The 26,691-nt window shown below is 51.3% G+C and overlaps 6 protein-coding genes across 6 annotated transcripts; 3 read left to right on the forward strand and 3 right to left on the reverse strand.

Moving 5' to 3' along the window:
* Positions 1-7,744: 7,744 nt before the first annotated feature.
* Positions 7,745-10,122, reverse strand: sclB (putative C6 transcription factor). Its single transcript, XM_073766236.1, has 3 exons — positions 9,919-10,122; positions 8,881-9,716; positions 7,745-8,814 (listed from the first exon to the last, which is right to left on the reverse strand). Exons 2-3 carry the CDS (start codon positions 9,511-9,513, stop codon positions 7,849-7,851), a joined length of 1,599 nt encoding a protein of 532 aa, XP_073623783.1. The 5' UTR covers positions 9,514-9,716; positions 9,919-10,122; the 3' UTR covers positions 7,745-7,848.
* A 6,726-nt stretch (positions 10,123-16,848) lies between these two features.
* On the reverse strand, positions 16,849-19,889 carry BDV14DRAFT_136325 (ATP-dependent RNA helicase DBP10). The gene has a single exon (XM_073766235.1). It carries the CDS (start codon positions 19,834-19,836, stop codon positions 16,939-16,941), a length of 2,898 nt encoding a protein of 965 aa, XP_073623784.1. The 5' UTR covers positions 19,837-19,889; the 3' UTR covers positions 16,849-16,938.
* A 163-nt stretch (positions 19,890-20,052) lies between these two features.
* BDV14DRAFT_181715 (putative replication factor-a protein) lies at positions 20,053-21,187 on the forward strand. The gene is made up of 3 exons (XM_073770103.1): positions 20,053-20,160; positions 20,215-20,306; positions 20,385-21,187. Exons 1-3 carry the CDS (start codon positions 20,157-20,159, stop codon positions 21,120-21,122), a joined length of 834 nt encoding a protein of 277 aa, XP_073623785.1. The 5' UTR covers positions 20,053-20,156; the 3' UTR covers positions 21,123-21,187.
* Positions 21,188-21,561: 374 nt separating this feature from the next.
* On the forward strand, positions 21,562-24,432 carry BDV14DRAFT_181717 (MATE family efflux transporter). Its single transcript, XM_073770104.1, has 4 exons — positions 21,562-22,817; positions 22,875-23,233; positions 23,317-23,539; positions 23,604-24,432. Exons 1-4 carry the CDS (start codon positions 22,112-22,114, stop codon positions 24,185-24,187), a joined length of 1,872 nt encoding a protein of 623 aa, XP_073623786.1. The 5' UTR covers positions 21,562-22,111; the 3' UTR covers positions 24,188-24,432.
* Positions 24,433-24,718: 286 nt separating this feature from the next.
* On the forward strand, positions 24,719-25,524 carry BDV14DRAFT_136451 (DUF202 domain-containing protein). The gene is made up of 2 exons (XM_073766240.1): positions 24,719-24,954; positions 25,021-25,524. Exons 1-2 carry the CDS (start codon positions 24,842-24,844, stop codon positions 25,442-25,444), a joined length of 537 nt encoding a protein of 178 aa, XP_073623787.1. The 5' UTR covers positions 24,719-24,841; the 3' UTR covers positions 25,445-25,524.
* idi1 (isopentenyl-diphosphate delta-isomerase IDI1) lies at positions 25,461-26,690 on the reverse strand. Its single transcript, XM_073766239.1, has 3 exons — positions 26,397-26,690; positions 25,910-26,248; positions 25,461-25,839 (listed from the first exon to the last, which is right to left on the reverse strand). Exons 1-3 carry the CDS (start codon positions 26,626-26,628, stop codon positions 25,604-25,606), a joined length of 807 nt encoding a protein of 268 aa, XP_073623788.1. The 5' UTR covers positions 26,629-26,690; the 3' UTR covers positions 25,461-25,603.
* Between the last annotated feature and the right edge of the window lies 1 nt (position 26,691).

Consider the following 26,691-nt stretch of genomic DNA (forward strand, 5'->3'; position numbering starts at 1 on the left):
CTCTTAGACGCGCAGCAAGGCGCAGAGCTCTATCATTATTAAGGGACTTAAGGGCAAAAAGTCTTTAAAGGGTGTGTTCAAGACTGCTAGATTATTTAATTTCCCTACAGCACATTACTAGCTATTTTAGATTAAATGGAACTTGGAACCACTATAGCCTCGTCCAATGTCCTATTATACCAAATCAACTATTCCCATTCATTCATTACCTAATACCCTAATGTAATTCAGCCACGGACAATTGAAGGTGAACACTCGAGTGCCCTCTCAACATAAAGTACAAGCAACTCTCGGTGCCAGTTCCAGACCAAATAGCTCAGTTGAGCCTCAGCCACCCTTACAATATAATCTTTTTTTCATGTTGAATTGCAAATTGGGCGGTTTACACATGATGCGTGAACCGTCTCGTGGTTTGGTGTACGCGCAGGATTATCTACCTCGCTCTGCAGCCTGGTGTAACCTATCTACATGTCGTCCCACATTCGGTTTTTCTGATCAGAAGGAGTATCCAGGTCCATTCTCATTTGTAATAGTAAAGTCTTCAGGATTCATCCACGAAATTTGCCGAAACAACCAGAATAGGCGTCGGTTGTGGATCCAGCGATATTTGTTGCGCGCTGAAAGCAAGGAGGGAAGCTCATGCGTAATCACTTTTTCTGCATCGTCCGAGTAAGATAGGTCGAGAACGTAGCGGGACGAGGCGAAATAGAACCAGAGGCGTCCAGAGAGCCTGTATCTCTACTCCACGAATCATTCCTTTTTGGTGTTTGGTCTAGGGCGATATTTAGGCCCTTGAGCATCGACAAGATGCTGATGTATTGTCTGTTTGTCGTTCATATAAATTTGAGGTTTGCGGGCCAATTTGGGTCTCTCAGACACAATATCTCTGGGATGGTGGTATCCAGCCTTGGGCAAAGAATTAGTCTGAACGGTCACCAGCATAAACCAAATGTTCTTAACGAAGAGTCTTTGTGGAATTCCTTACCATGGGCACCAACATTGGAACCTCATGGCCGCCGTACTACCAGGTATACGACTCCTCCGAAGTAGAGAAACACCTTCTTCGCGACGGCCCAGGCGGAATACTCAACATCACCTGGTAAGGAATGAAGAAGGCAAAATGAGCGGTATCTGTACCACTCGGCGGCGGTTGCGTCCCAAGCCAGGCGTAAAAGGGAGTCAGGAGCGAGCGTCTTTCGGGCTTTGTCTCACCTCTTTTAGGGTTTCGCTCAGATGCTCCTCCTTCTCATCCTCCAATGTCGGTCTCCCCGGGGGCACCCAACGGTACGCAGTGTTGCGGCCGTCAAAAGGAGGGACTTGTTGCGGCAGCTGTGAATTAACCTAGATATCTACCTATCTATGCCAGAACTTGGCCTTGCTATTGTCAGCCAACTTGGGCTTCTAGGTCCTCAAGAGTTCCCGGAGCGGATTGCCTACTCAACCGCCTCCTCAACATCAACCACCGTCTTGGCTGAAGAATCCACAGCCTGAATTCTAGACATCTCTTCAAGTGCACATATGATACGCTCAAAGTAAGTATTGTTCTAGGTACCCATCTCTTCCTTTGCATGGATTGCGTCAAGAATTGACACAATGCCATGGCTGCACCCTCAGGCAAAAGAGGATCATTAGCCACCTTATCCCCCAGGAGCGTTCTGAAACGCTCTATTGATGCCTTGGATTGTGGTGCAGGTTTCACCGGCTGGAAGACCGCACGGCAATGCCGCTGCTCTGCCCGCCAGTTGTCGCTGTCTCCAGGTCCATTATATGTACTTTATTTCGGTCTGACCTGTACTGACTCGCTGCTAGGCCACCATAGAAAAGATGCCTTTTTATCATCACGTATGTTGTCGGAATTTGTCATATGGCCAGCCCCGAGGAGAAATTGACCTGTGCTAACAATTGTTGGAGCTCTAAGTCTGAAGAAGACCTGAGCTCATCGCACCCTTCTTGCATCATGGCGACGCCGAGAAGAACAGCATGGAACAGACCTGGAGGCCAATCGCCGTCATCATCCCTTGCGCGAAGCATATTGCGCAGAAGTTACCCCTCCTGCCCTAACAGCTGCCATCTCCCGTTCAGCGTTCGTTTCGGGCCAGTGTTTGGAATGAAGATTGTCCCGATGGTCATCTGTGGAGTCGCACTGCATTCCGCTAATTACCTGATCAGAGACTCGATTTGTTGCATGGATTGGTATGGCAAGATAAAGTCATTGAATTGTTGTTTTTCCAAATCACAAGGCTTAGATTGGGCGAAGAGATAAGTATTACCTGCTGGCTAGTCATTGACTATGCTAGAACCCCGGTTCCCTGAACATGCCCGGGTGAATGGCGGTAACAGACAAGTTGATTGGACGCGAGGAGACTGTGCCTCTTGCCCTCGAAGAAATTGGCATAAACATGAGATATCATTTGCGATCTTTTGCCCACATGTCAGATTAGGTTCAATGGTTTCTGGATAGCAGATTATATGATCCTTATTAGTGATCCAGTAAGTAAAAAAAGGAGAACAATAACGTACCCCGACATCCAGTCTCTAATGAACGACTTGAGTTTCAATATCCACTGTAATATTTGGAGCACTGCTGGCATTCCGTATGCTCAATCTGAGAATCCAGGAGAGACATAGGGCTGCAAGAATCAAGGCCGCTCCCTGCACGTAAACCTGCGCATTTTCTCTGGGCGGAGGCACAGGTGCTTTCTTGCACTCGATCAATGCCATGATTTCCTTGCTTTGTGAGGCTTGTACCTAACCCGTTGTGACAGCCACCATCTTCCGCGGCTTTTTGTTAACAATCCCATAGTCGGCAGTCAGCCGAATTGTGGCATGTCTCCACTCGGCGGTTAGGGCTGGAGGCCAGAGACATTGCGTATAACAAGGTCCTTGACGTCGTAACCAATCAGGAGGCGAAAACTAACACATGGTGTAGATTCAGATAGTCCAAACGATGTTAAAATTACTGGAGAACGAGGTATTGGGCTAGTCAAACGGGACCATTGGGAGGTTGGCTGGTTGGTATTTGGAGATGGACTGTAGGTAGGAAGTTGACGAGTTCGTCAGCCGCATTGACCAGTCTTTCAATGGTCAAGGCGTAATTGTGATCATATTCTTGATGGCATCCTTTTGCCAAACCGATCGCCTTCTGAAGAATTTCCTCCTGGGTATAGTAGCAATGGAAGTCTTCTTTCTTGACGTTTTTTCCACTTCTATCCTGGTACTTATACCAGGGCTTCGCGTTGTTGAGAGCGAGCTTAAAGGGAGTTCCGCAGTTGTTTGTCCAGACGATTGGTTTGTCACTTGTGGACGAGTGGTAGTTGCTCAGCGTAGGACTGAAGTTAAGCACAACGCAAACATCGGTGCATGCGGGTGGACTCGTCATTACCTTTCAGCTGTCGAGATACCAGTCAGTTAGGTGCCGGCTTTGAACCCTAAGATATTCCTCTTTCCTAATATTATCACGAATGTCCACATACTGAGGAAACTCAACAAGGAGACTGATGGACCTTCCCATATCGAGCAGTGAACAATTGCCGGGAACCCTTAATCCTGTTACCCAGCGGTAGGATAAAAATGATGCCTTAAGCACCATGCGTTCTTGTCAGCAGTTCTTTGGCTGCCGATGATACATGCTTACTGTGTTCACATATTTTCTCTGTTTTTGGAGCGGCACAAAATCTCCCGATTAAGTATTGGAACTGATCCGATGCAGCTGGTTGCTGTCTGGCCTGTAGCAGCTTATTCCCAGTAAAAGCTTCCTGGTACGTGGAGCTTGAAATTCGTTGTTTTGCTAGATGTCTTTAGTGAACTTAAGCATTATATGCGCCAATTGTCTTCCCCATGCTATACCAACTACTTGTGGGAATCAAACACCGAAGATCATTAGCCCGAGTTAGACATTCTTAAGTAACACAAAGTAGATACTTGGAGATGTCGTCACGAGCAAATGGTTCTCTTCAACGGTCACCATTGGCGCCTTGATGGTGACGCGGACGCTATTGGAACTAGGGTTACAAAGAGAGGATCTAGGGACATAAAAATCGATACCTACCTTGCCTCGGCTCAACTCGTCCTAAAGACACCCCGCCCGCCATGTCTTCTTCCATCTTGGACCTCGATATACCAAGCCTCATAGGTGGAGTTGTGCTGGGTGTTTGCGATGCGCCGCCAAGATGGCACCGAAAGCCTTTCCAAATTCAAGGGCCGCCACCGTTAGGATCCCTCGAGAAATTCCAGAATCGCCACAAAATCGTGCCTGTCGCCGCCTTGTAGGAATCTGACGATAACATATCATTACCACATTGTCAAAACAACAAATCAGTGATACGATCATATTTGATCGCAGATGGCCTTTCATTGGTAACACTGCTTGCAGAGAATCGACGCAGCCGCATCAAGTCCACAGTCAATCTCGAAAAGGAAAGACATCGGTTCGATAAAATCCAAGGCCCGAAGCATGGAAAAGACCGAAAACACAGATTGCCTGACCGTTTCACGCAGGCACGTTCCTGATGAGCGAGGAAGCAATTGAGCCATCTGCCTTGCCGGAGTTTACGAGGCAGTTCCACCGGGGTTGGACTAATGTTCCTCGTGCTTCTGATATTCAGACCATCTAAATAAGCGACGTCCAGAAGAGACAAGCGTAAGTACTGTATGCATAAAGGGAGCCGAATGGTCAGGACCCGGCAACTGGTCTGGGAGCTTGTATCAAAAGGTCTCATCCAAGGCGACGGTCATTGATGAGTGACATTCACGCGGTTTAAGGTCTCGGCAAGCATGTAAAAGGTCAAACGCTGCATTTGCTTAAGATGGGTGCTGGTGTGGTTCATCAACGAAGTCCAGTTGCCAAGGATCTTGAGACCTAGAAGCATTCTTCTCATAAAGGCTACCGACATGCCAAGTGATGCCCATCTGCCATAGAAGTCTTCGGGTAACCGGCTCATCCCCGAATACCAGATGTGGAGGAAGGACTCAAATGCCTCCTCACGAGTGGCCTGGAGGTGGAACTTGATACCAGGGCCTCCGACCTGGTCTATCCCATTGTCCGCGTTAAAACCTGCGACGATGACAGCACGGATGGGTCACCACGTACTGTCCTCTCACGGTGGATACGGCCGTTAACCCATGGCCAACGCAGCACAATGCATTTGAGCCCAGGCATCCGTCAGCCGCCAGATATCGTTGGGAAAAAGAAAATGGACTTCCGTCAAGCGCCTCGCGAGGGAACAATGCCCCGAGCAGCAGCAATATCTCTGGCAACCCTTTTTGTATGGCACGTGTGTTGATAAATGCGAGATGTGTTGAATGATTGTTTTCCTAGGTAGAGGAGTCCCTAAAGTAACTACCTAGGTCTGGGTATCCCCCACGAGAAAAGGATGCCCTCATCTGTCCGGGCTCGGATGGCTGAAGTATTCCCTGGCGGAATCATGAAGAACATTCCTTGCATTGGAACTCTGCAAAGAGTTTGATAACCATATCTGTGCTAACCTGGGCCAGCCGCTCGCTCGCTCTCAAAATAGTTTTCATTTTCATCATCGTCAGTTCCGCGAACACCAGCTTCGTCCTCATAACCTTGTACCCCCGGCAGCTTCCTGGTCTGTTTGTATCCGTTTGGGGATTCCTCAGTCGGCGGATTGGAGGAACTGGATCAGCTGTTCCCCCCATCTTTTTGCGTTCCAATCACTCATTCTCGGGATTAGACCTATCTGCTTGGTAAATTTGTCCACGAACAGTTCTCTGGTAACCCCAAGGCGTTGCTTCAAGGTGATCTTGAACGCCGAGGTTCCTACCTCATCCCTTCACCCATCCAATTCACATTGAGTCCTCAACCTCCGAATAAGAGCGTAGTGTGACTATTCCGATGCGCCGCCGCCAACAGAAAGGAAGATAACCATCTACCTACATATCGCAAGGCCAGACCAGGCCAGGTCACCATGATGTTGAGGATCATGGCCGAGCATATATTAGTCCCATTGTCCAGCTCAGGGGCCCATCAAACCTTGGTGCTCACAAACAACCAAGACCACGGGAATGGGCCATTGCGCTTCTCTCCTTCCTGGCGCCAGGGCCGGGCGTGGTCAGCCTAACACGGTCTCGATCAAAGCAGAGGGAAAACTACATGGCAGTATCTAAATGGTGAAGCTGCTGGGATCACGTATATCCAAGATTGGAAGGTTTAAGGAGGAGATTGGGTGCTGCTATGTATTCTTAATCGGCTGGCCGGGCTGGTACAAGGCGTTGAGGATAGCTCATGGCATGAAAATGGTATGCTGAAGAGGGGCAGACAGACATTGGGTTCCCTGATCCAAGCCGGACATCGTCTTTGGTACAGGCAGACATCGCCCAGCATCGATGCCACTTAACCGAACGAATCTCGACCAACGGCGTCAGGACCGCAGTAAAGTCCCATTTTCACAGCCCCAGAGGTAATCTGAATTTCCCGGGCCAGGCAGGCCATCATGAGTGCCCGGATGCTTGAACATCGTCATCGCATTCTTGAATGCGGTAAATGAGCGATAGAACCTAAATCCAGATGACATTCTCCATTGTTCTGAACATACCCCGTGGTTCAACGTCTTGTAATGGCCGCTGTTGTATTCGGATAAAGCAGCGTTGCCCCGACCATCTTGTGAAGATCGCAGCGAAAGCGTTGTCTGAGACAAACTACTCAGCTTCATTCAAGTCCCGCAAGCTACAAGTAGACCTGGCGGGGGTAGTATAGTTCCATGAGCCGCATGACGAACGGGGGCCTTCTTCTGAGCGCGGCGCTCGACGAAGGATCCAGATCAACAGAAGCATGGAGAAGTCACAATAAGACAAAGCACAAATACCAACCCATGACTCCAGCTGACGACATGGCATACCAATTCAAGAAGCCCAGGCCAACCAAGTACCCCATAGTTGACACTTTTATCTATCGAAGGCAAGTCCCTAGCCCTTATACACACTATGCAAATTGCATAAGAAGGAATAGAAGGAACCGAGCCAAGCCAAGTCAAAAGACCGGCCGGGCCAGGTTAAAGATATGAAAAGAAGATGGAAGAGAGCGGAGATCGAGCGGAGAGGACCGGGTTTATATATCCTGCTAGGTGGGCTGGAGCCTGACGCTGGGAATTGATTAATTCCAAAGTGCAGTGACGGACGCAGTCTCTTAGTCGATGATATCGCCAACGTTACGGATGAGAACAGAGAAACTAGGTACTTGGGTCTGAAGGTTCCCCAGGCTAGGCTACTGCAGTGGGGGTGATGAAGCAAGCTAGTAATGTCTGGAGTCACGGCATGGATCAAGTATCAGATTAATTAAATTAGGGCTCCGTTCGAAACACCCATCCCACCGCCGTAACTGAGAACCAAAGTCGAGATCAAGAGACAGTAGGAAATTATAAAGAGAGGCGAGTGCAGTGAAACATAACGATGAAGATGATAGTACATTCCCAGACGCGGAATCTAACGCTGTCTATGACCGTGATAATGACAATGACAATGACAATGAAAGATACCTCAGATCCTGTCTGTAGGCTAGGCTACGCTATCCTTGGAAAATGCAACACGCCATGCAATGAAATCCGTATCCGAGCCAATTCCAACGCCGATGCTTTTGAACCAAGTCAGAGCCAGATGAGAAAGAGACATAGGAGAGTATAAGAGACAGGTATAGTGTACAGTCAATAGACCAGATGCAACGAAGTCGGTTGACCTGTCTGAGACCAACATTAGGCGAGTGATGAAACAAAGGAAATATACATCAAGATCGTGAGTCGTTGTAGGCCCTGCTACAAACATATATCCAGTAAGACCCCTTTGAGTAAAGGCAATTCGGTATATATAGCTCGGTCGTTTTTCGTGACCGGTTCAGTTGTTGACGATATCGTCCAATGCCATTTTGCGGCGCTTGGCTGGTCTCGATGGGTCGCCCTCATCCGCATCATGCTCTCGATCGTCATATGTGCGGGTGAGCGGCAGTTGTCTCGAGGAATCCTCCGGAGAAGAAAGAACGCTCAGCAGACCCAGCTGACCAACTTCAGCGGGAGGAGGGCGAGCCACGTTGACGGGCGATATAGGCTCCATCATTCCCTGGTGCGGGCGAGGGTGTTGCATCTGCTGCTGCGATGGCGACCAGGTTGCCGGATACGGCTCAGTCGGTCGGGGCGGCTCGGGGTTGGTCACCGGCGAAGGGTAGATAGGAGGAAGTCTGACGGGGGACTCGATGTACGCCTCGCGGGGATCTCTTTGCATAGAACCTTCGCTCATCTGTATCCGGCCTGGAATTCTGCTGCTCTCTGTATATGGAGACATCGGTACACCATAAGGTTGGTTGTATTGCGGAGGCGATGGAGTAGGATGCATCCCTGGGTTCGGGTAAGTGGGCATCGGCCTTCCTACGCCTGGAGGCATACGACCAGCTGCTATGGCAGGGTTGTAGCCTGGTGGCACCACACCGTATCCCGGTGGTGAGACAGCGGTCATGGACTGCGCGGATCCAGAGGAAGAAAACCGTCGGTGGCCCATCGTTCTCTGCGTTGTCAACGAGGGGTCTATACTTTGCGGATACACTGCGGTCGCCCATGGCTGTGGTTGACCAGGAGGCAATCGTCCACCCATAATCCCTCTCTGCGCTCCATGAAATTGTTGAAGATCGGGCATAGGGCGGAGCTCGCGAGAAGATGTCGCGCGGTGCATTGGACGTCTAGCTTGAGCTCCTGGATCTCCATGTGCGCCGCGAGGGTCCAGCTGTGACGCGTACGATCGAAGCGATCCTTCGTCCGCTTTCAGTGGTGGCCGCCCTCGTTTCTTATGCGTGACATCAACGCATGTATCCTATACAGGTATTAGTCTCCGGTAATCGCCCGCTTCATGACCGGGGTAACCAGGACAAGAACTTACTGCTTTGCCGGATAACACGCATCTCCGACACGGCCGAGCTGGGTCGCAGCCCAAATGTTTCTTCTTACAGTTGACGCACGCTGATGCGACGTGAGCTTTGGTGCGTCGCGTCGTCTTTTGTGGCAATACACGGGATGCTGGTCCGGCTGTCGCAGCGCCAAATGTGGGCTGGTGATGTGTCACAGTCGGCGGCTGCGGTGGGATTTGTCCTGTGAATGTTGGTGGGAATCGCGACGATGGGAATTGGTTGCCAAAAGTGAAAGGTTGACGTAGCGCCTCATCTCCTGGCGCGGTTACAATGCGCTGGACGAGCCCTGGCTGGCGAGCCGATAGAGGATTTGGTGATCCTGGAGAAAGAATAGGACCTGGAGCAGCTGAGGATGCTATCGCAGCCGTTTGTGCCGGTTTCGGCAGGTCCAGGTGGTCTGGCCGCCTAACATTTCCTAATGTCTCCAGCAAGTCCTCTGCTGGGACTGAGCTGGACATAGAGCAGGGGAGTGGGAGGTCCCTAGGCGTGCCACGTCGAGCATTTGCGGAGCGAGGCTGACTGTATAGATGCCTCTCAGGGCCGGGAAAATGAAGACGTCCAAATTCTGGGGTCACAAAAGAAGGAGAAAGGACGAGAGATTGCATCTGGTAGATCCTGATGGCCCTGTCTCTTTATTTCGGCGCGTTGGATCGACAACACTTCACAACAACAATAGTCTTGGTGGCTTTGTTTTCGAGATTGACAGCATATCCAGCACGGTGTATTATTGTTACCTTTGGGTTGCGGCGTGCTCAGTCGACATTCATAATTAAGCCAACAAGGTTGCAGTGTGAGGGCCACTGGGGAGCTTATAATCAGTCAGTAACGATTCGCACTCTGAGGAGTCATAAAATAAGACGGATTGATCGGCGACAGCCAGCCAGATCGTGACGGCAGGGTTCCATGGCTTCGATGGCTCCCAGACTGGGACGATTTATTGCAGCATGGTGGGCGATCACTGGAGAAAAGCAATACTAACGGGGGAGGAGGAACGCATGGGCGTATCTTACCTGACGCAAAAATTGTAAATTGTTTTCTCTCGTTTTGGACTCTTTCCCCTTCGCTCGATTTAGCGTTTTATTTCCGAATATTTATTTTTCTCCGTTCGCGAATGGGGACAGCGAAGAGACGGTGAAGTATACGGAAAGTGAGGCGTCACGTAAAACCCCGGTGGGTTCGCGCACCCTTATAAATTCTCCCAGCGGAAGACAGGGTCACGGCCCGTAATACCCAAGATGGGACCGGAGAAAAATAAAGTGACGATAGGGAAGAGGGAGAAAAGGAATAGGAGATTTTCGCTCTAGCGTCGGGGTCTTGGGAGAAGGCTGGCTTTTCTGGAGCTTGGACGCTGTCGAAAAGAGTCCGAGGCCCAGATGAGATCAACAACGAACCCGAGGAATCAGATACTAGAGGCGACGGACTAAAGAGCAAAGGCGCTTATTGTCCCGTCTCTGGTTGTACGCCCGCAGCAAAGTCGGGAATAGACTAGCGAAGATAGGAGGACAGGGAGACGCAAATGAAGTCAGAGGCCTAGCTAGATACGCCGGTGGTGTTAGTGTGGCCGTCTGCAGGTTGTGACAAGGCTTAGATATACTTCCTTTTTCAGGATCACCCACTGGAATTAGGAAAGAAAGGACAATGGAGCAGTTGGGATAGTGGGTAAAAGGATGGCCAGTGCGACGGTGACTTGACTAGCAGCCGATAGAACTGATCTCCATTGCGTCGATCCTATGGGGTGATTACCGCGCTGGTAAGGCAGATAAATAGCGCCAGTGCTCTGGGGAAGGAAAAAGCAAGGAGGGGCGGATGGAGGAGGAAGAGTTGAGGAGGAGAGAGAGGCAGAGAAGCGGGAGGTCACGATGGTCCTGGTGGTGGTGGTGAGTTGGTGACTGGTAAGTGGTGACGGTGACTGGTGAGTCTTCTGCCAGCTTGCCAGCTTCCCCTGGTCAGCCTGGATTATTGATTATTGATTATTGTTCCAGATACAAAGTATTGCTGATTTCCTGTATAAAGTGGATTGATCTACAGTCTGCTGGTACGTAACGTATAGTACAGTTGGTACGACGGACTCCGCTGAGCGGGAACTGTCAGTCCAGGACTCTCCAAAAACAGCTATACCAAGGGCTTGGAGGGGTAAAGGAATTGCGCAAACGTGAAAAGAGACAGAAAGAGGGGAAGGGCAGGTCAATTGCATGCACATCTTCATTTTCCTCAGGCGGTTATTCGACAGACGCACGCCAGGATCGACGCCAGTAGCGCCAATAGTCCCTTGACTCTCTTCGGCAGAACGTCCTTCCCAGTTAAGCTTGTCTTGATCTATAGTCGCCCCATTATATCACCATTTGTCCTCTTTTCCTGTTTACCTACCTTTTTACCACCCTACGCGAATGGCCTTTGTATACTTACACGATACTCCCTGCAGCGCCCACTTCAGTGCCCCCCTATTCACATGTTTTTTTTTTTTTTTTTTTTTTTTTTTTTTTTGCTTCTTACTGTGTGATGGCTTCTAAAAAGCCCTTGATCTAATGGTTCAGAACACACTAACGAAATGCTCACCGTCCAGGGAAAGTTTCTCGTCCAAAGAAAAAAGGCGAGTCAGGCGAAGAACGTGGGCATTTCGAGGTCATCTCAGACTCAAGCTGACGGCTCTGTCGCTCGCTCTACGCGCCTAAATATTGAGTAAGAAGATGACCCAATAAAATCGAGCTCACCTGGTGCTTCCCCTCTTGCTAAATCTTATTTCTTTACTCTGGGCCCCTGGCACGTGTAGAGGCGCTCATCGATGAGTGCGGCTTCAAGGCAACCTCATGTCCAAGGAAAAAGAAAATAGACTCAAGTGTACTCGTCAGCTCCCCGAGCGCGAAGCACTGTACTGGCGAAAGCGACGCATAAGGCGGTCTTCGTTGCTTGATGTAGACTGGCTAGCATCCTGTCCGTACTTTGCTCTGGTCAAAATGCAGTCTAGTAGCGAGATAAAGTGACTCGCTTGTGACTTTTGTCTCAGCAAAGGCCAGCCACTGCGTACTGGGCCCATACGCCTGGCCGGTGGAAAGTCGGTGCTTGACGAATGGCGCCAGCTCAGCCGGCCGAGGATTCGAACATTTGGAATGGCCTTTCTCCGCAGCAATGTCTCTGAAGCTCGTGCAGCCCACCCCACCTTGACAGTGTGCAGATTGTAAGAACAGCTGTTGGCCATCGCTCTTGGCAGCCTTTCGAAGCGCGCCCACTTCTTCGAAGCTTCAGTGATTTACATAGGCGAGCCACCACAAATGATCTTCGCGTGGCCCTGTCAGTCTGCGAAGATCCGCACAAATCCAAGCGGAGTCAAGCTCCGAAGCGTCAAGCGTCACCGGGGAGGAACCCTAACTCGGCGCTTAACCATGGCAAACAAGCGATCAAAATGTTGGCGAGGACTTGGAGTGAGAAATGAGGCAGGGTACGAACTGTAAAGCAGCATGTCATTGCTTCTCAATTGTGGCTGCAGCTATTTTTTGGGTCCTAGTGAAACGAGTAAAGGTCGAAGTTGATCACCTGAGCTCCGGTTGATTGCCAGCATCCACGAGTGGGAGAATTTTCCGTCACTGCCGGGCAGTGTACTCTGTACCAATACAGCCGATGAATTCGACTACTATTGCAATTTGAAGTGTTTTCTGGCAAAAACGCGGAAGACCGTGCGGTAGAATGCTGTGAGTCTGTTGCTCAAATAACGGTTTCTGTGCGTATCCACGATCGCTCATACGGAGAAGAGCGTTTGGTGATCATTCATGCATCGTTGCAAATCAGTCAGTGTCATGAGGGGGGGCGCATCTTATCTCGTCCATTCAGCGACCGGGGTTTGTGTGTGTTGATGTCTGACCTCGGGGGATTCTCACAGTGCATTTGAGCTCTGTCATTGGTCCCCTCTTAGCCAACAAAACCAATCGAAAGGCGAGAACGGGCGCAAAAGAGCATAATTTTCAGGAGATACCCATGGGTCCAATGAGGGTACGGTCCAAGAGCAGCCCGCACAGCTAGTCAGGCAGCTGCCAGCTAACCTATCATCAAAGAAAGGGGGAGCAAGACAGACTACATCAATGCGAGCGACTGGGGAATCCACATCTGTGCAACATGCCGCACGCGGGTACAACAGCAAGGGGTTTTCTAAGCTGATTCACTTTGCTACATTTTCGCTGGTCAAAACTAATCGTGATTGCTGGTTTGGAAAGTGCGAACAGCCCCCGGTACGGCCGAGTCAAGATGTGTTGGGGAGTTGGGATCATGCATCCCGAAGTTCCAGAGACCGAAAAGCGGTTCATGCAATTTCGAGATGGGGCCGAACGCCAACGCGATGATCTACCAAGTATGGGCCTCGAAGTGTCAATAGTGCATCCCACTAAGCGCGCCTTAGCCTGAAGAGGAAAAGAGGCGGGTGGGCGGCGGGCGGTGGTAGGGTTGATGTTGGGGATGCCATGGAAATAGGCAAGTGACAGTGACGGTGGTGCAGGGCGGGCGCAGAAGGATGTGACCGGAGAGATTCTGGAGCTGGTTCGATTCGAATTCCTACAAACGCCTCCATAGTACCTCTCAAAGTCAGTCAGATTCAGCCAACTCGACCAGCATGAGCTGTTGTGTCACCCAGACAGCTGGATCGTAGATGTTACCTCAGAGAGCAGGGCAATGGACTGGCTGCAGATGGGGACTTGGTCTCGTCATTGCCTGTGGAAATACCGGCAGTTTCAACCGAAACCTGGAAGAGTTCATACCGACAAGCGCACGCAAACCACCGGGGAAGAGAAGCTGAAGAAGGGACTTTTGCTGGCAGAGAAAAGGTGCAGCTGCGTTTGCCAGAAGGAGACTAGTCCGGTCCCGTGCAGTGACCGAGTGCGGCAGCGATCTCCGGCGCTATTGTGGCTATTCTTCGCTCTTGACGAACTATTCAACTGTCATCTCCTGCTCCCAGTCTGCCGGACAATTTTTTGGCTCATCTCCTTTCTTTTTCTGCGGTTCGTCTTGTGTTGCTTGTCCGTCATACCCTCAGCCGCCCTGGCCGTACGCCCATCAGCCAGCCCATCAGCCCATCAGCCTATCCACAGCGCCACCCCTGCCCACTACTGTCCACCGTCCAGACTTCAAGAGTCCAGAAGCTGCTAGCTCCTCCCCTGGATAATATCCGTGCGAGTTCCTCGGCTACAATCTCACATGCGATGCGATGAAGGAATTCGCCGTACCTGGCATTCGGCCCTGCTCTCTGACAGGGGCCCATCGATCTGGTAACACACCCGGGAATCCTTCCGATACACTATCAAAGAGGAAATCTTCCGAAAGGGTCCTATCCATGATGCCCTGGTCAGCTTTGTAACGTTCATTTGTATGCTTTTTTTTACAGCATCATTTCGCCTCCCCGTTGCCGAATGCACTGCTGCAAGGCTGGCAGGTCTTTGGCTCGAACACACCACGACAAAGACACTACTCGTCCTTGCACCGGACCCAACCCGTAGCCAATTTTCTCTTACCGTGCAACAACACATTGATTCCCGGCCATTCGATGAGGCCCGCAGAGAATTCTGGGAAACATCCACGGTTCGATCATGCTAAATCCATCGACGATCTGAGCGGACCAGTGTTTCTGCACTGTTTCGCAAAGCAAGACACCAATAAACCCGCAGGTTTCAGCAGGGGTCGTTTATCGGAGACAGAGCCATGACATGATCTTCGTTGACGCGGATGTCCAGTTGCAATATCACAGATCACTGGTCATTATCCGTCATCTGGTACAACCCTCTCGTCATGCCTGTGTGTCGGCTCCCCAGATCATGCGCACATGCAAGGCGTCGTCGTCTATTACAGATCTGGCATGGCAAGCTCTGGAGGGGGTTGTCCGAACCTTCTAGACGGGGCTTTGTCGACACTTGAGTCCAGTATAGTAGGTGTTGTGCCGACAGGTCCAATGATTGCTGCCTTGTTTGCTATGCGCAAGTTGCATAAAATCCAATCAGCCAGCAACCATAGCCAATCATTCTCAGGAATCAATACTTACCGTCAAGTCTATCTGGCACGACAGCTTACAAAGTCATACGCCAACGGCTACCGTTCAGTCGTTTGGTAGTCTGTTAGCGATAGGATAACAGGAGGTTGTCTTATAACGTGGTTCCCGCGGCGCCGTGCAACCATACCAGCATCTTGCATTCATGCTTGTGATAGTCTCCTATGACAACAGCAAATGTGTGACGTACGTTGACTTTCTGCTTTGGTGGCATATGCTGAGCGAGTGTGCTCTACATCCTTGCGTGTTACAAGGAAATGCACGCGAAGGCGACCGGGCGTCGATGCTCATTATGCGCGTCAAGGAGACAATCAGCCTTGTCGTTCTGAGTGCATCGGAATCGCGTCGAGATCTCGGCTGTCTAAGCCCACCCTGGTGTGACCACTCCGTTGGCACCGCAAAAATAGAATGGTCTTTTCCAGCGAAAGTATTGGTTTTGACTCTGAGGCGAGTTCTGGCTGACCATGCCAGGGATGCCTTGCGTGGTTTAACGTTGGGCTGCAAATTTACGAGAAGTCGGTGTGTATGTGACAAGTGACATACTGGCCCTTGATGGTGACCTTTTACGCGTTGCCGACTGCCGTTCTTGTTTTCAAGCACGGATACCTCCTGGAGCACTCTCCAGGCCACCTACCGCTATCAGAAATACTGCATCATACTCGCACTCTAGCCGGGTTCAGGGCATTTTTCTATCTCCCAGCTGCTTTTGTAAGGTCTATGGAGATCGGGGGCCAGGCCCAGAGCCTTCGTAGCATCATGGAGCCTGTTTTGGGGCAAGTTGTGGCTTTGACAAGCGACGAGCGGAACAGGACTGGCGAACTTGATCGACGGCCTTGACCGGTATCATCTACGCCTATCGACGAGTGATTCAAGGTTCGAAAAACCCCATCATTCAATCGCTAGAACTACTCATGATTGCAGCCTTGCATCTCCGATGGCGGAAAGGCAGAATCTATGCACTGAGCATTGCCTCAGCATTCTCTACATCTGGACTGTACGCAATAAAATGGGCCCATATGCATGCATCAACTCAATTTGTGCCAAATCTGGCGCCGTTGATCAAGAGCGGTGGACGAGGCCCGGTCATTCGTTATATGAATAGCACAGACTGGTGATGGCCGTTGACCGGTTTGTGAATTCAGCTTTATTCCCACTTCCGGTCTCAAGCAGAAAATCCGATGCTGATGCAGCATCGCAACTAGACGCAAAGGCCCCTCATACCTCGGCTTACAAGCTTAATATTTCCAGCAACATCATTCCTCCCTATTTTTGAATTCTCAAGCCACATCTCTTCCCAATTTAGCACATTCGTTCGGATCTACGGACTCAATGCATGAAATGGTGTCAGCCCGATGTGATCCGGAAAGTCGGATGTGATATGTCCCCCCATATAACCCCAATAATATGGCCAACAAACCCCTTTCTTGAATGAAGCGCGGAAAATATCAACCAGTACTCCTGGTGCTGGCACAGCCAGCTCGATGAGCTCAGATATTCCTTGCACCTACTTGGTTGGCGAGTCAGGATGTCGTTGCTTTTTTTTAAACCTTAAGGTTTACTTCGGATTTGGAGCTTACGAGGCCTACTATTTGTTGGCCAGTGGCCACTCCCGGCCGGGAATCGGGAGTTTGCGGGCTTTTCTGCCCAAAGTTTGGTGTGGTTTCAAAGAAGCATTCGGTGTGCCTCTGTATTGCGAGAGGGCTATTCGAGGCCGGGTCAGTTGAGGTGAGGGCAACGCTGTTGATCTGGGTTTGGGTGGTTGGCCGACGACTGTGATACCTCAGTAACAACTCGCAGTATGTGGTAGTGGCAAGTAGACGGACTTTCATGATGAAGGGATTGGTTATCGATGCGCAGTGCTACAGCAACCCAGCTGCTACGGTAGGATTGCGTTTGAGGAGTTGTTTAAAGCCAATCGCATCTCGATTGAGGCTAAGAGTCTATATACAGGGTATGAGCGTGCCAACACGACGACACAAATCAAGTAAAAATAACCAGGCACTACAGCCTACTTCTTCCTCGAAGGCCTGGCATTCTTGTCCCGCCTCTTCTGCTTCTGCTTCCTCGCCTTGCGAATATCATCCGTATTCCTAATCTCGCTCTTCCCACCGGGCATCATACCACCAACCTTACTGGCAGCTCTTTCCTTCGCAGCCGCGCCCTTCTTCTTCATCTTCTCGTAATCCCCACGCAATGGATCCGCAGCTTTAGGCGCCTTGTCACTTCTATGCCTAAACCGCTTACCACCGCCAAAGTAACCACCACCACCAGGACCACCAAACTCGTTCCCAGTACCAGGCGTCTCGGCCTCTCCAACACGGGGTAATTTCCCCATCCTCTTGCCCCTCTTCCACGCATCAAACCGTCCAGACCGGAAACTGCTCGCGATCTTCGCGCCGGATTCTCCGCGAACAAGCTTCGTCCCCTTCGACCCGTCCTCGTCGTTCTGCCGCGACACGTACTTCTTATGCCGCTTATCCCAGCGCTTCAGCGTGCGTGCTTCGCCGAATCCCTTTCCGCCTTCGTCGGCTTGGAGATCCATAGCTGCGTCGCGAGTCGCGGATGCAAAGTTGGTGTTTGTGCCGGAGTGCACGCCGTAGGCGCGGTCTTCGGCTAGAGAAGTGTTGGCGGGCGTGTAGGACATGAAGTACTCTGGGTTCTGGAAGGAGGTGGAGGTCGTAGAGGCGGACTTGTCTTTGTTTTTAGAGGATGATTTGGTGTTGTTGGAGGGTTGGTTGTAGGATGAGAATGTAACTTCGAGGTCGGATTCGTCGGCTAGTGACATGTTGTCGGGAATACCGCCCTCTCCTTCGTCGTCTGAGAAGCCGTCCATGTCTGCGTCTGCGGCGTCGGCTCCGTCGACTCCGTCGGCGGGTTCAGGGGCGCCGAGCTCAAGTTCTTCTGCCTCTGCGCGCTGCTTCTTCTTGTTGTCTAGCTTGGTCCGGACTCGTCTGATCGAGTCGAGGGTTTCGTCCGGCTCGCCAGTCTTGCCACCGCCGCTACCCTTTCCGTTGCGTCGGTTGTTGACTTCGAAGATCGTTTCCTGAGGTCGGTATCCTCCGATACGGGCTAGCATGCTCTCACGCTCGGCTTCCAGATTGCTTGCGTCATCCTGGAAGAGCGGGTGGATGGCCGTCCAGTTATCAGAGGAAGTAACTGTCTTTGAGCGCTTTGCGCTCTCAGCTGAGGCTGCGTTACGTGTGCGTAGGTAGAGCTTCTCTCCCTTGGTCGCGACGCTGCGTTGAGTGAAGATGTCTGCGTCGTCGTCGAGGACCTTCGTCACCCACTCGCAGTTCGTGGAGAGGCCGTCACGAGGTAGACTTCCGACCACGACGTCCTCGGCGAAGTTGACCGTGTCCATGGAATCACGACCAAGAACAAGCTTGCGACCCAGGAAGAGCTGCAAGTCAAGCAAGTAAGGACAATCAGCGTCCCTCACAAGACTGTAACTCCAACCCGTGCGTCCAGCACGCGCCGTTCGACCGACTCTGTGCACAAAAATCTTAGGCTGAGACGGAAAATCGTAGTTGATGACGTTGGCGAGAATAGGAATATCGATACCTCTTGCCGCGACATCCGTAACGACAAGGATATTCGAGATACCCTGTCTGAAGTTCTGGACTTGGATCTTTCGCGCCGTCTGGTCGAGCGCACCGTAGACGTAGGAGACTGCGAATCCAGCTTCATTAAGGAGCGAGTAGAGGTAGTCGACGTGGTGCTTTGTAGCGGCGAAGACGATAGTCGAGTGTTGTGTTGGCGATTCCTTCATGTTCACTGCGCGGTCCATCTCTGAGCGCTTGCGTTTCTTGTACTTGGAGTCGTCGGCGCCGCTTTCTTTGAACTCTTTGAATCGTCTGGAGGCTTCTGTTGGGCCTGTAGGCATTTTGATGACTTCGTGTAGCACGTAGAGGAGCGCTCCTTCTTTCTCGGCAGACTTGATTGAGAAGAATGCATTCTGCAAATCAGGCGAAATCTTGCTCTCCGTATCGAGTCGAATAAGGGTCGGGTCTTGCAAACCGGCTCTAGCGAATTCAACCAGCGACTTCGGCAGCGTAGCAGAAAACAGCAAGGTCTGCCTCGAAGACGGCAACCCGTGCAAAATCTCCGTCAATTGCGCCGCGAAACCCATTTCGAACAACCGATCGGCCTCATCAAAGACGACATACTTAATACTCGACAGATCCAAACTCATCTCAACCTTCAAATGCAAGAATCGACCAGGCGTCGCAATGACAATGTCGGGATTGCTGGCCATCATGCTAAATTGCTCCTCGAGACTATCACCACCAACAAGAAGCACGCTCTTCAAATCTGTTCCCTTACCCAACTCCTTGACAACCTTCAACGTTTGCAGCGCGAGTTCTCGCGACGGCGAAAGGATCAATCCCCTTGCACCAAACTTCGTGCTATGCGACTTCAACTTTTCAATCATAGGGATCACGAACGCAGCCGTCTTTCCTGAACCAGTCCTAGCCATACCAACCACATCCTGCTCTTCCATAATAACAGGTATAGTCTTTCTTTGAATAGGCGTTGGGACACTGAATCCCTTCCTCGTAATTGCCTTCAGCAAATTCGCATTCAATCCCATGGCCTGGAACCCACCACCCTTCTTGACAGTGCGGCCCTTGAGATTCCCGCTTTTCCGGTTCGCGGACGTCTGATGGGACGCGATAAAGGCTTCATCGGAGTCATCGTCTGATTCGCCGCCACCAACACCGGCAGCAGCAGCATTCGCTTCGCTCAAAAAGTCAAGAGATATATTCTGGTTCGTAGCCGGTGCCTTCTTATATTTTCGCGGTTTGGCGGTCTCGACCTCTGATTCGCTATCATGTTGAAAGAGCGCGCCTGTAATGTCGAATTCATTCTCTGAGAGGGCCGGCGAGGCCGCGCGGGCGGGAGCCATTGTGACAAAAAATAACTGAGAGACTGCGTCTTCGCTCCGTCCCCAGATATAGTTTGGTTTCTCGACTTTATCTCGGCCTCGACTTTTTTTCTGATAACGGTAAAAAATGTAAGGCGGTGAGCAGGCGGATCATCTATTGCTGCGGGTCCCGGAAGGCAAACAGGACAAACAAATGAAGGCTCCCCGCGACGCGTCGACGAGAACACGTCCCGATGCGGTAAAATGACTGCTTTTACTGCCTAGAGCTTGGTGCTTGCCTGCGTCTGAAATACCGTTGCACTGCTTCACTTCTCGCGTCTCTTGAATACTCAATTACAATCATGGGTATGTATAGCTTGCTCTTTGGTTTCACTTACCATCATACTAATATTTTCGCAGATAACTACGGCTATGGAGGCGGCGCAAACGGAGGCGGCGGCGGTGGTGGTGGCTTCATGCCTGGAGAGACGACCAGTCCGTCTGGTGGAAGGGTAATCTCTAGTCCCTCTGCCTGATTATATCCGACACATAGTTTCTTTTCAAGAAACCTCTGCTAAATAATTTTACAGCAAGAAGGAAACAACACAACCCTCCGCCCCGTAACAATCAAACAAATCCTCGACGCCACCCAACCCTACACCGAAGCAAACTACACAATCGACGGCCAAGACGTCAGCAGCATTGTCTTCATCGGCCAAGTGCGCAACATCAGCACGCAAGCCACGAACGTCACATACAAACTAGACGACGGCACCGGCGAAGTCGAGGCAAAGATGTGGATTACGCCGACGGAGGAAATGGATACAACGGATGACTTGGGGAAAGAAGGAAAAGACAAGAATGGTGTTGAAGTGAATGGCTACGCGAAAGTCTTTGGCAAACTGAAGAGTTTACTAGGTGGCAAGAAGGTGATCAACACGCACTCTGTGCGGCCGTTGACGGATATCAATGAGTTGCATTTCCACTTCTTGGAGGCGACGGCTGTGCATTTGTTCCATACAAGGGGCCCGCCGGTTACTGGTGGTGCGAAGGATGCTGGCGACTCCGCGATGGGCGGAGTCGTTGGGGCTGCTGCTGGTGGTGTTTATGGGGGTGGGAACTTGCCGAATGTGTCGCCTGCTGCGCGGAGGGTATACAACTTGTTGAAGACGGAGCCGCAGAGTAACGAGGGTCTGCATGCGCAGTTGATTGCGGCGAAGCTGGGTCTTCCCCCGTCGGATGTGGCGCGTGCTGGTGAGGAGTTGATTAATGCTGGTGTTATTTTCTCGACTGTGGATGATCAAACTTGGGTTATCCTTGACCTTTAGAGCTATCATGCCTTATGTACTGGGTGACTCCTCTGGACACTAAATGAAACCAAAATAACTTCATGAGTAGTACTGCTTCACATGTGGCTTGTAGTTGAGAAGAATAGTAGCTGGTTGCTAGAAGCTTGGCGGCTTAAATCTTCAAGATATATATGCCCTGTAGGTGGCTTGCTCTCTGTATCTTGACTGGAAGCCCTTGCGCGTATTGTCGGGGTCCCAATGTAGTACATGTTTGCTATTGCTTGTGGGCTCATGGCAGCTGATCGGACATGATTCACGTGATACGAGCAGTTTCAAGCTATTCCAAAATGGACGGGATTACTCTATCCGCCATCTCTGGCAACAGAACGCGTTCGGACTGCAATTGAGGGCAAAAATCATACGATGGCCATGAACGATAAAGTATCGATTGATGGCACCAGCTCCAAAGATCCCGCAAGCCGGGGAATAGCATCTCCCGGCTCAGCCTACCTGTTTGGGAGATGGTCTGTGAGTGTGGAGATCGATCTCCAGCTGCGGGGCAAGTCTCTCTCTGTTTCTGTCAGCGCAACCACTCCGACGAACAGGATTGCGCCTTTGACAGCCATGGTTTGTCCGATCCTCCATGCGAGCATCTATTGGTGCCGACCATGGACAAAAGCATTCATCCATGAGAACCTGTTGGATGACCTTGTGAGTCATGGCTGAGAGGTCTACAGTATAGGGAAGGTATCATTCGAGTGGATCCGGCGGAAACGGTCTGACTCTGACTTTCAGTTTCCAGGCGAGTGAAAGGCTTGGACTTGGAGCTCAATGCAAGGACGACCGCTTATCTTGCTCCAGGCTCTTTCTTTTCTCCAACTTCCTTTATTCCTGTCCTGACTTCTCATCGCGACCTCTACTCCCTTCCCGTCGACACTGGTTCAATTGCGTCACCGTCATGAAGATATTGCGACAACCTTGAATAACAAGCTCTCTATTCCCCCGCAATTTGAAAAAAGCAAGCAGTCATGGCCCGCGACGGAGGCGCTGCGCTCAGCGCACCCGAAGATCGATTCTTTCCCAGCAGCGCTCGCTCCAGATCGCCACTGGCTGAGAGGGCCATTGCCCGCGATTTAGAGGAGTACGCCGACGATGGCGGTTCAGCTTCAGCCGACGACGACGATGAATCTGAAAGATCCACAATTCGTCGGATAAGGAGCCAAACAGGGACGGCAACTCATTCTTTGGCTGGATCGTACCAGCGCCCGAGCTTCTTCACCACTGTATCCCACGCGACGGTAGTGCCATATCATCCGGAGAATGAGGGGTTGACAAGGAGGGAGCGCGACCAGGCAATTGAAGAAGAAAGAGACCTTTTGGCAGATAACCACTTTCTTGACCCAAACACTGCCGGTAAAGGCTCTCGGAGGACTTCGCGCGCGAATGCCGAGACAACGTCGTTGCTGGGTGGCGGAAGCGGTCCTGGGTACAACGCAACGGACGCTGAGGATATCGACCGCAAATGGGAGGAGGCAGTCACCGCAGGATTGATTCATACAACCTGGAGACGTGAAGCTATGGTCATAGGGAAGAATGGAATTCCTCTGGTAGTTACATTCCTGCTACAATATTCTTTGACCGTGGCCAGTATCTTTACCCTAGGTCATTTGGGCAAAGAGGAGCTGGGGGCGGTTAGTCTCGCAAGTATGAGTGCGAGTATCACTGGCTATGCAGGTGCGCATAATGAACTTCCATCAAATAAGTCTCGAGCAATACTGATGATAACTGCAGTTTACCAAGGATTGGCGACGAGTCTGGATACTCTCTGTGCCCAGGCCTATGGTTCTGGAAAGAAGAAGCTCGTCGGTCTTCAGATGCAAAGAATGGTTTTCTTCCTCTGGGTCATCACTATCCCGATTGCCGTGTTGTGGTTCTTTGCCGACAGGATCCTGGTCAGAATAATTCCAGAAAGAGAAGTTGCTGAAATGGCGGGTCTATATCTCAAGGTGGTTGCCCTGGGTGCACCGGGGTACGCTGCGTTTGAGAGTGGGAAACGCTACGTACAGGCTCAGGGCATCTTCTCCGCGTCTCTTTATGTCTTGTTGATATGTGCTCCGCTCAATGCACTCATGAACTGGCTTTTCGTCTGGGTAAGTGGCCCCCGCGCTCTGGACTCTTCCAATACCCAAGTCCACATCTTGTATTCCCTCGACTAAACTAAAGATTGATGCAGCATTTTGGCTGGGGCTTTGTTGGTGCTCCCATCGCTGTTGCCATCACGGATACCTTGATGCCCTTGCTGCTATTCCTTTACGTATACTTCATCGACGGCGCGGAGTGCTGGAATGGCTTCACCAAACGAGCCCTAGGTAACTGGGGTCCGATGATTCGACTCGCACTCCCTGGTCTATTAATGGTCCTCAGCGAGTGTCTGGCTTTTGAGGTGCTGACTGGAGGTAAGAATGAAACCCTCTACCTCAAGACTTATCTTTAGGGCTCGTTGGCTGACTTGCAATATAGGCTCCTCCTATTTTGGCACCACCCCACTGGCTGCGCAGTCAGTATTGGCAACGATATCTTCTATCACTTTCCAAATCCCCTTTACCCTTTCCATTTCTGCAAGTACCCGCCTGGCCAACCTGATCGGCGCAACCCTCGTGGACGCCGCCAAAATTACCGCGAAAGTCGCAATGTGGGGATCTGTCATCGTGGGCCTTCTAAACATGATCTTCATTTCCTCACTACGGTACTATATCCCACGCCTCTTCACCTCCGATGACGAAGTCATTGAACTGGTTGCCCGTGTCCTCCCCCTCTGCGCAGCGTTCCAGCTATTCGACGCCACGGCCGCAAACTGCAACGGGATCCTCCGCGGTCTGGGCAGACAGGAGATTGGCGGGTACGTCCAGCTCTTCTGCTACTATGCCATTGCAATGCCGATTAGTTTCGGCACGGGGTTTGGGCTGCACTGGGAGCTTTTCGGGCTTTGGAGTGGGGTTGCGATTGCCCTTGGCTTGGTGTCTGTTATTGAGGGAATCTTCCTCATGCAGACTGATTGGAATAGGTCTGTTGAGGAGGCTGTAAGGCGGAATGCGGCGGCTTGAGTCTGGGTTTGGGGTTAGGTGAGGGGTAGAGCAATGGGTTTGTGGGTGTGTCATATGTGACATGTGAAATGATTATGGGTTACGATTGTAACTATTCAGGAAAGAAAATCGTACGAGATAATGAAGATGTTAGCGAATCAGGCCGACTGCTTAAGACTACACTTTAAATCTTCTTCCCGGAGAGTTTCATCGCGAGCAGACTTGCTCGCATGAAGGGCCATTCTAGCATCCTCAAGACCTAAGGCTCAGCAAATGATCCAGTCAATTACCATGTACATACCACAGACCCTTCCTCTGCGAATAATGTAGCCGTGGGTTTACGAGGAGACATGGCATATACTGTAGATGCACCTCACCCGAACCGGAATAGCCCCAAGTCTATCACGTGCTCCAGCGTCACCGACTGATCAGGTGCCCTGCGGTCGAGCCGACAGCAACTCATACGGAGACTGATACAAGCCTGAGACTCCTCCGCCTGAACGAAAAATGCAAGCGGACACAGCCAAGTGCAATCTGCTTTTCGACGGGAAATCTGTGCCTTGAAGTCCTGGGCTACCGACCTATTTAGCGCGGCAGTAGGCCCTACACAACTATCACCCTGTCAATCGTCTCGAGACTTGATAGAGCCAACGGCCGGCGTCCACAATTCGCAAGATGCCTCAAGCCGAGAGCGCGACGACGCCCACAGCGCAAGATGTACCCCGTCTGCGCGGGGCCTACAATCCAGTCATAAACCCAGTCCATGCGAAGCCCGTGCTGGTCGAAGAGTACGTCCCCCTCCGTCCCTCCCTTCCCAATTCCCCATCCGACCTTCAACTAACACACAAAAACAGACACCTCGAAAACAAAACCCATATCTTCCTAACAACCCCCCTCCTCGGCGCATTGCTATTCGAAAACACCGCCTCAGACGCCCGCGACCACTGCGCAAACGAACGAACGTTCCTCTCCTGGCTGCGCCTCTCAATGTACCTCGGCATCGTATCCGTCGCACTAATAATAAGCTTCAACTTCAAGGCTCAGCCGAGCGAGCTCGAGCGGAAAATGTCGCTGCCTATGGGGATTATATTCTGGGTGCTTGCGCTGGTGAGTCTGGGGAATGGGGTTGCGAATTATATTCGGACGGTTAGGAAGTATTCTCGTAAGGCGGCGCTTGTGCAGAGTGGGTGGAAGACGCAAGTTGTTGTTTTGGGGATTGGGGGGGTTATTTTGGGGAGTTGTGTTGTTTTGCTTGTTACTGATGCGCATCGGTATTGAGCCTCTCAAGGAGAGGGTAGGGACGAAGCAATCATGGCAGGACCCAACATGGCATTGGAATGAGGCACTGGCAAATGCGTATGCATGATGCATGAGAAATTAACGCTGTTATATCATGATTAAATCTATATCACTCCTTCCTTCCTTGACTTGTCGCCTTTACATCCGGCGAATCTGCGTCTCCCCCTTGTACTGCTCCAGCGACTCCGAGCCGAGGTGCGACCACCACTCAAACAGCATCGAGTTACAGATGAGCTTGAACCACGGCGTGAACTGCAGCTCAGGCTGCTTGAACATCTCCTTCAGCTCCTTCTCAGAAACATATTTCGTGTCGCGGACCTCGTTGAGGTTCGGGTCGAGATCGACATCTGCTTCAATGAAGAGGATGTAGTCAACTGCACACAGATACCAATTAGCCACACATTCAGAACAGACATCGCAGGTAAATCCGGGGGAGGATCGTACTCTCATGTTCGCCCCACTTTCCATCACTCGGCGCCTTATAATGAATTCTCGTAAAGAACTCAAACTTATCGATAGGGACCTGCTCCGGGCGAATTCCCAACTCATGGTTCAACTTCCGTTGCGCCGCGCGCTTCACGCCCAGAATCGCGGCGTCAAGCTGTGACCCTGTTTCGCCGGGAATACCGAGCGGGTGCGAACAGCAGGTATTCGTCCAGAGATCAGGGAAAGTGATCTTTTCCGTGGCGCGCTGTTGCAGCAACAGGCGCTTCTGCGAGTCGAAGAGGAAGACGGAGAAAGCGCGGTGGAGGAGGCCGCGGTCGATGTTTGTCATTAGGTGGCCTGCATTGAGACATACATGTTAGTCTAGTCCGGTCCGATTGAGTGGTTTGGGACTGTGGTTAGGTATGTTTGTCAAGCCGGGGTACAAGCGGGGCGGGCCTGTGAGAGGTGCGGTGCAGGCGCGGGGGGTGCAAGGGGTGATATTCACATGTCTTTTTGCTAGCGCTCCCGATGGGCTTGTCGTCGTCGTCTAGCACGATGCAGACCTCGTCCATCAGACGAACCTGTTCCTCATCGTAGCCCTGGAGGTCATTGCTGTTCGTGACGGAGGTAATCGACGCCGCAGGGATAACTTCGCGGGCGAGGGAGGTATCGACGTCGGGGAAGAGGTCGGCGACATTGTCGGCCGTGATCCTGGTGGCTGTCTCTGTGGCGCTCATTTTGGCAATCCTCCAGACTTAACAGATCAATTCGACTATTTTATGTTTTGCCTCTGAACTATT

Source organism: Aspergillus stella-maris (assembly GCF_047715825.1).
Source record: "Aspergillus stella-maris strain CBS 113639 unplaced genomic scaffold BDV14scaffold_73, whole genome shotgun sequence".
In the NCBI taxonomy this organism is placed as follows: Eukaryota; Fungi; Ascomycota; class Eurotiomycetes; order Eurotiales; family Aspergillaceae; genus Aspergillus; species Aspergillus stella-maris.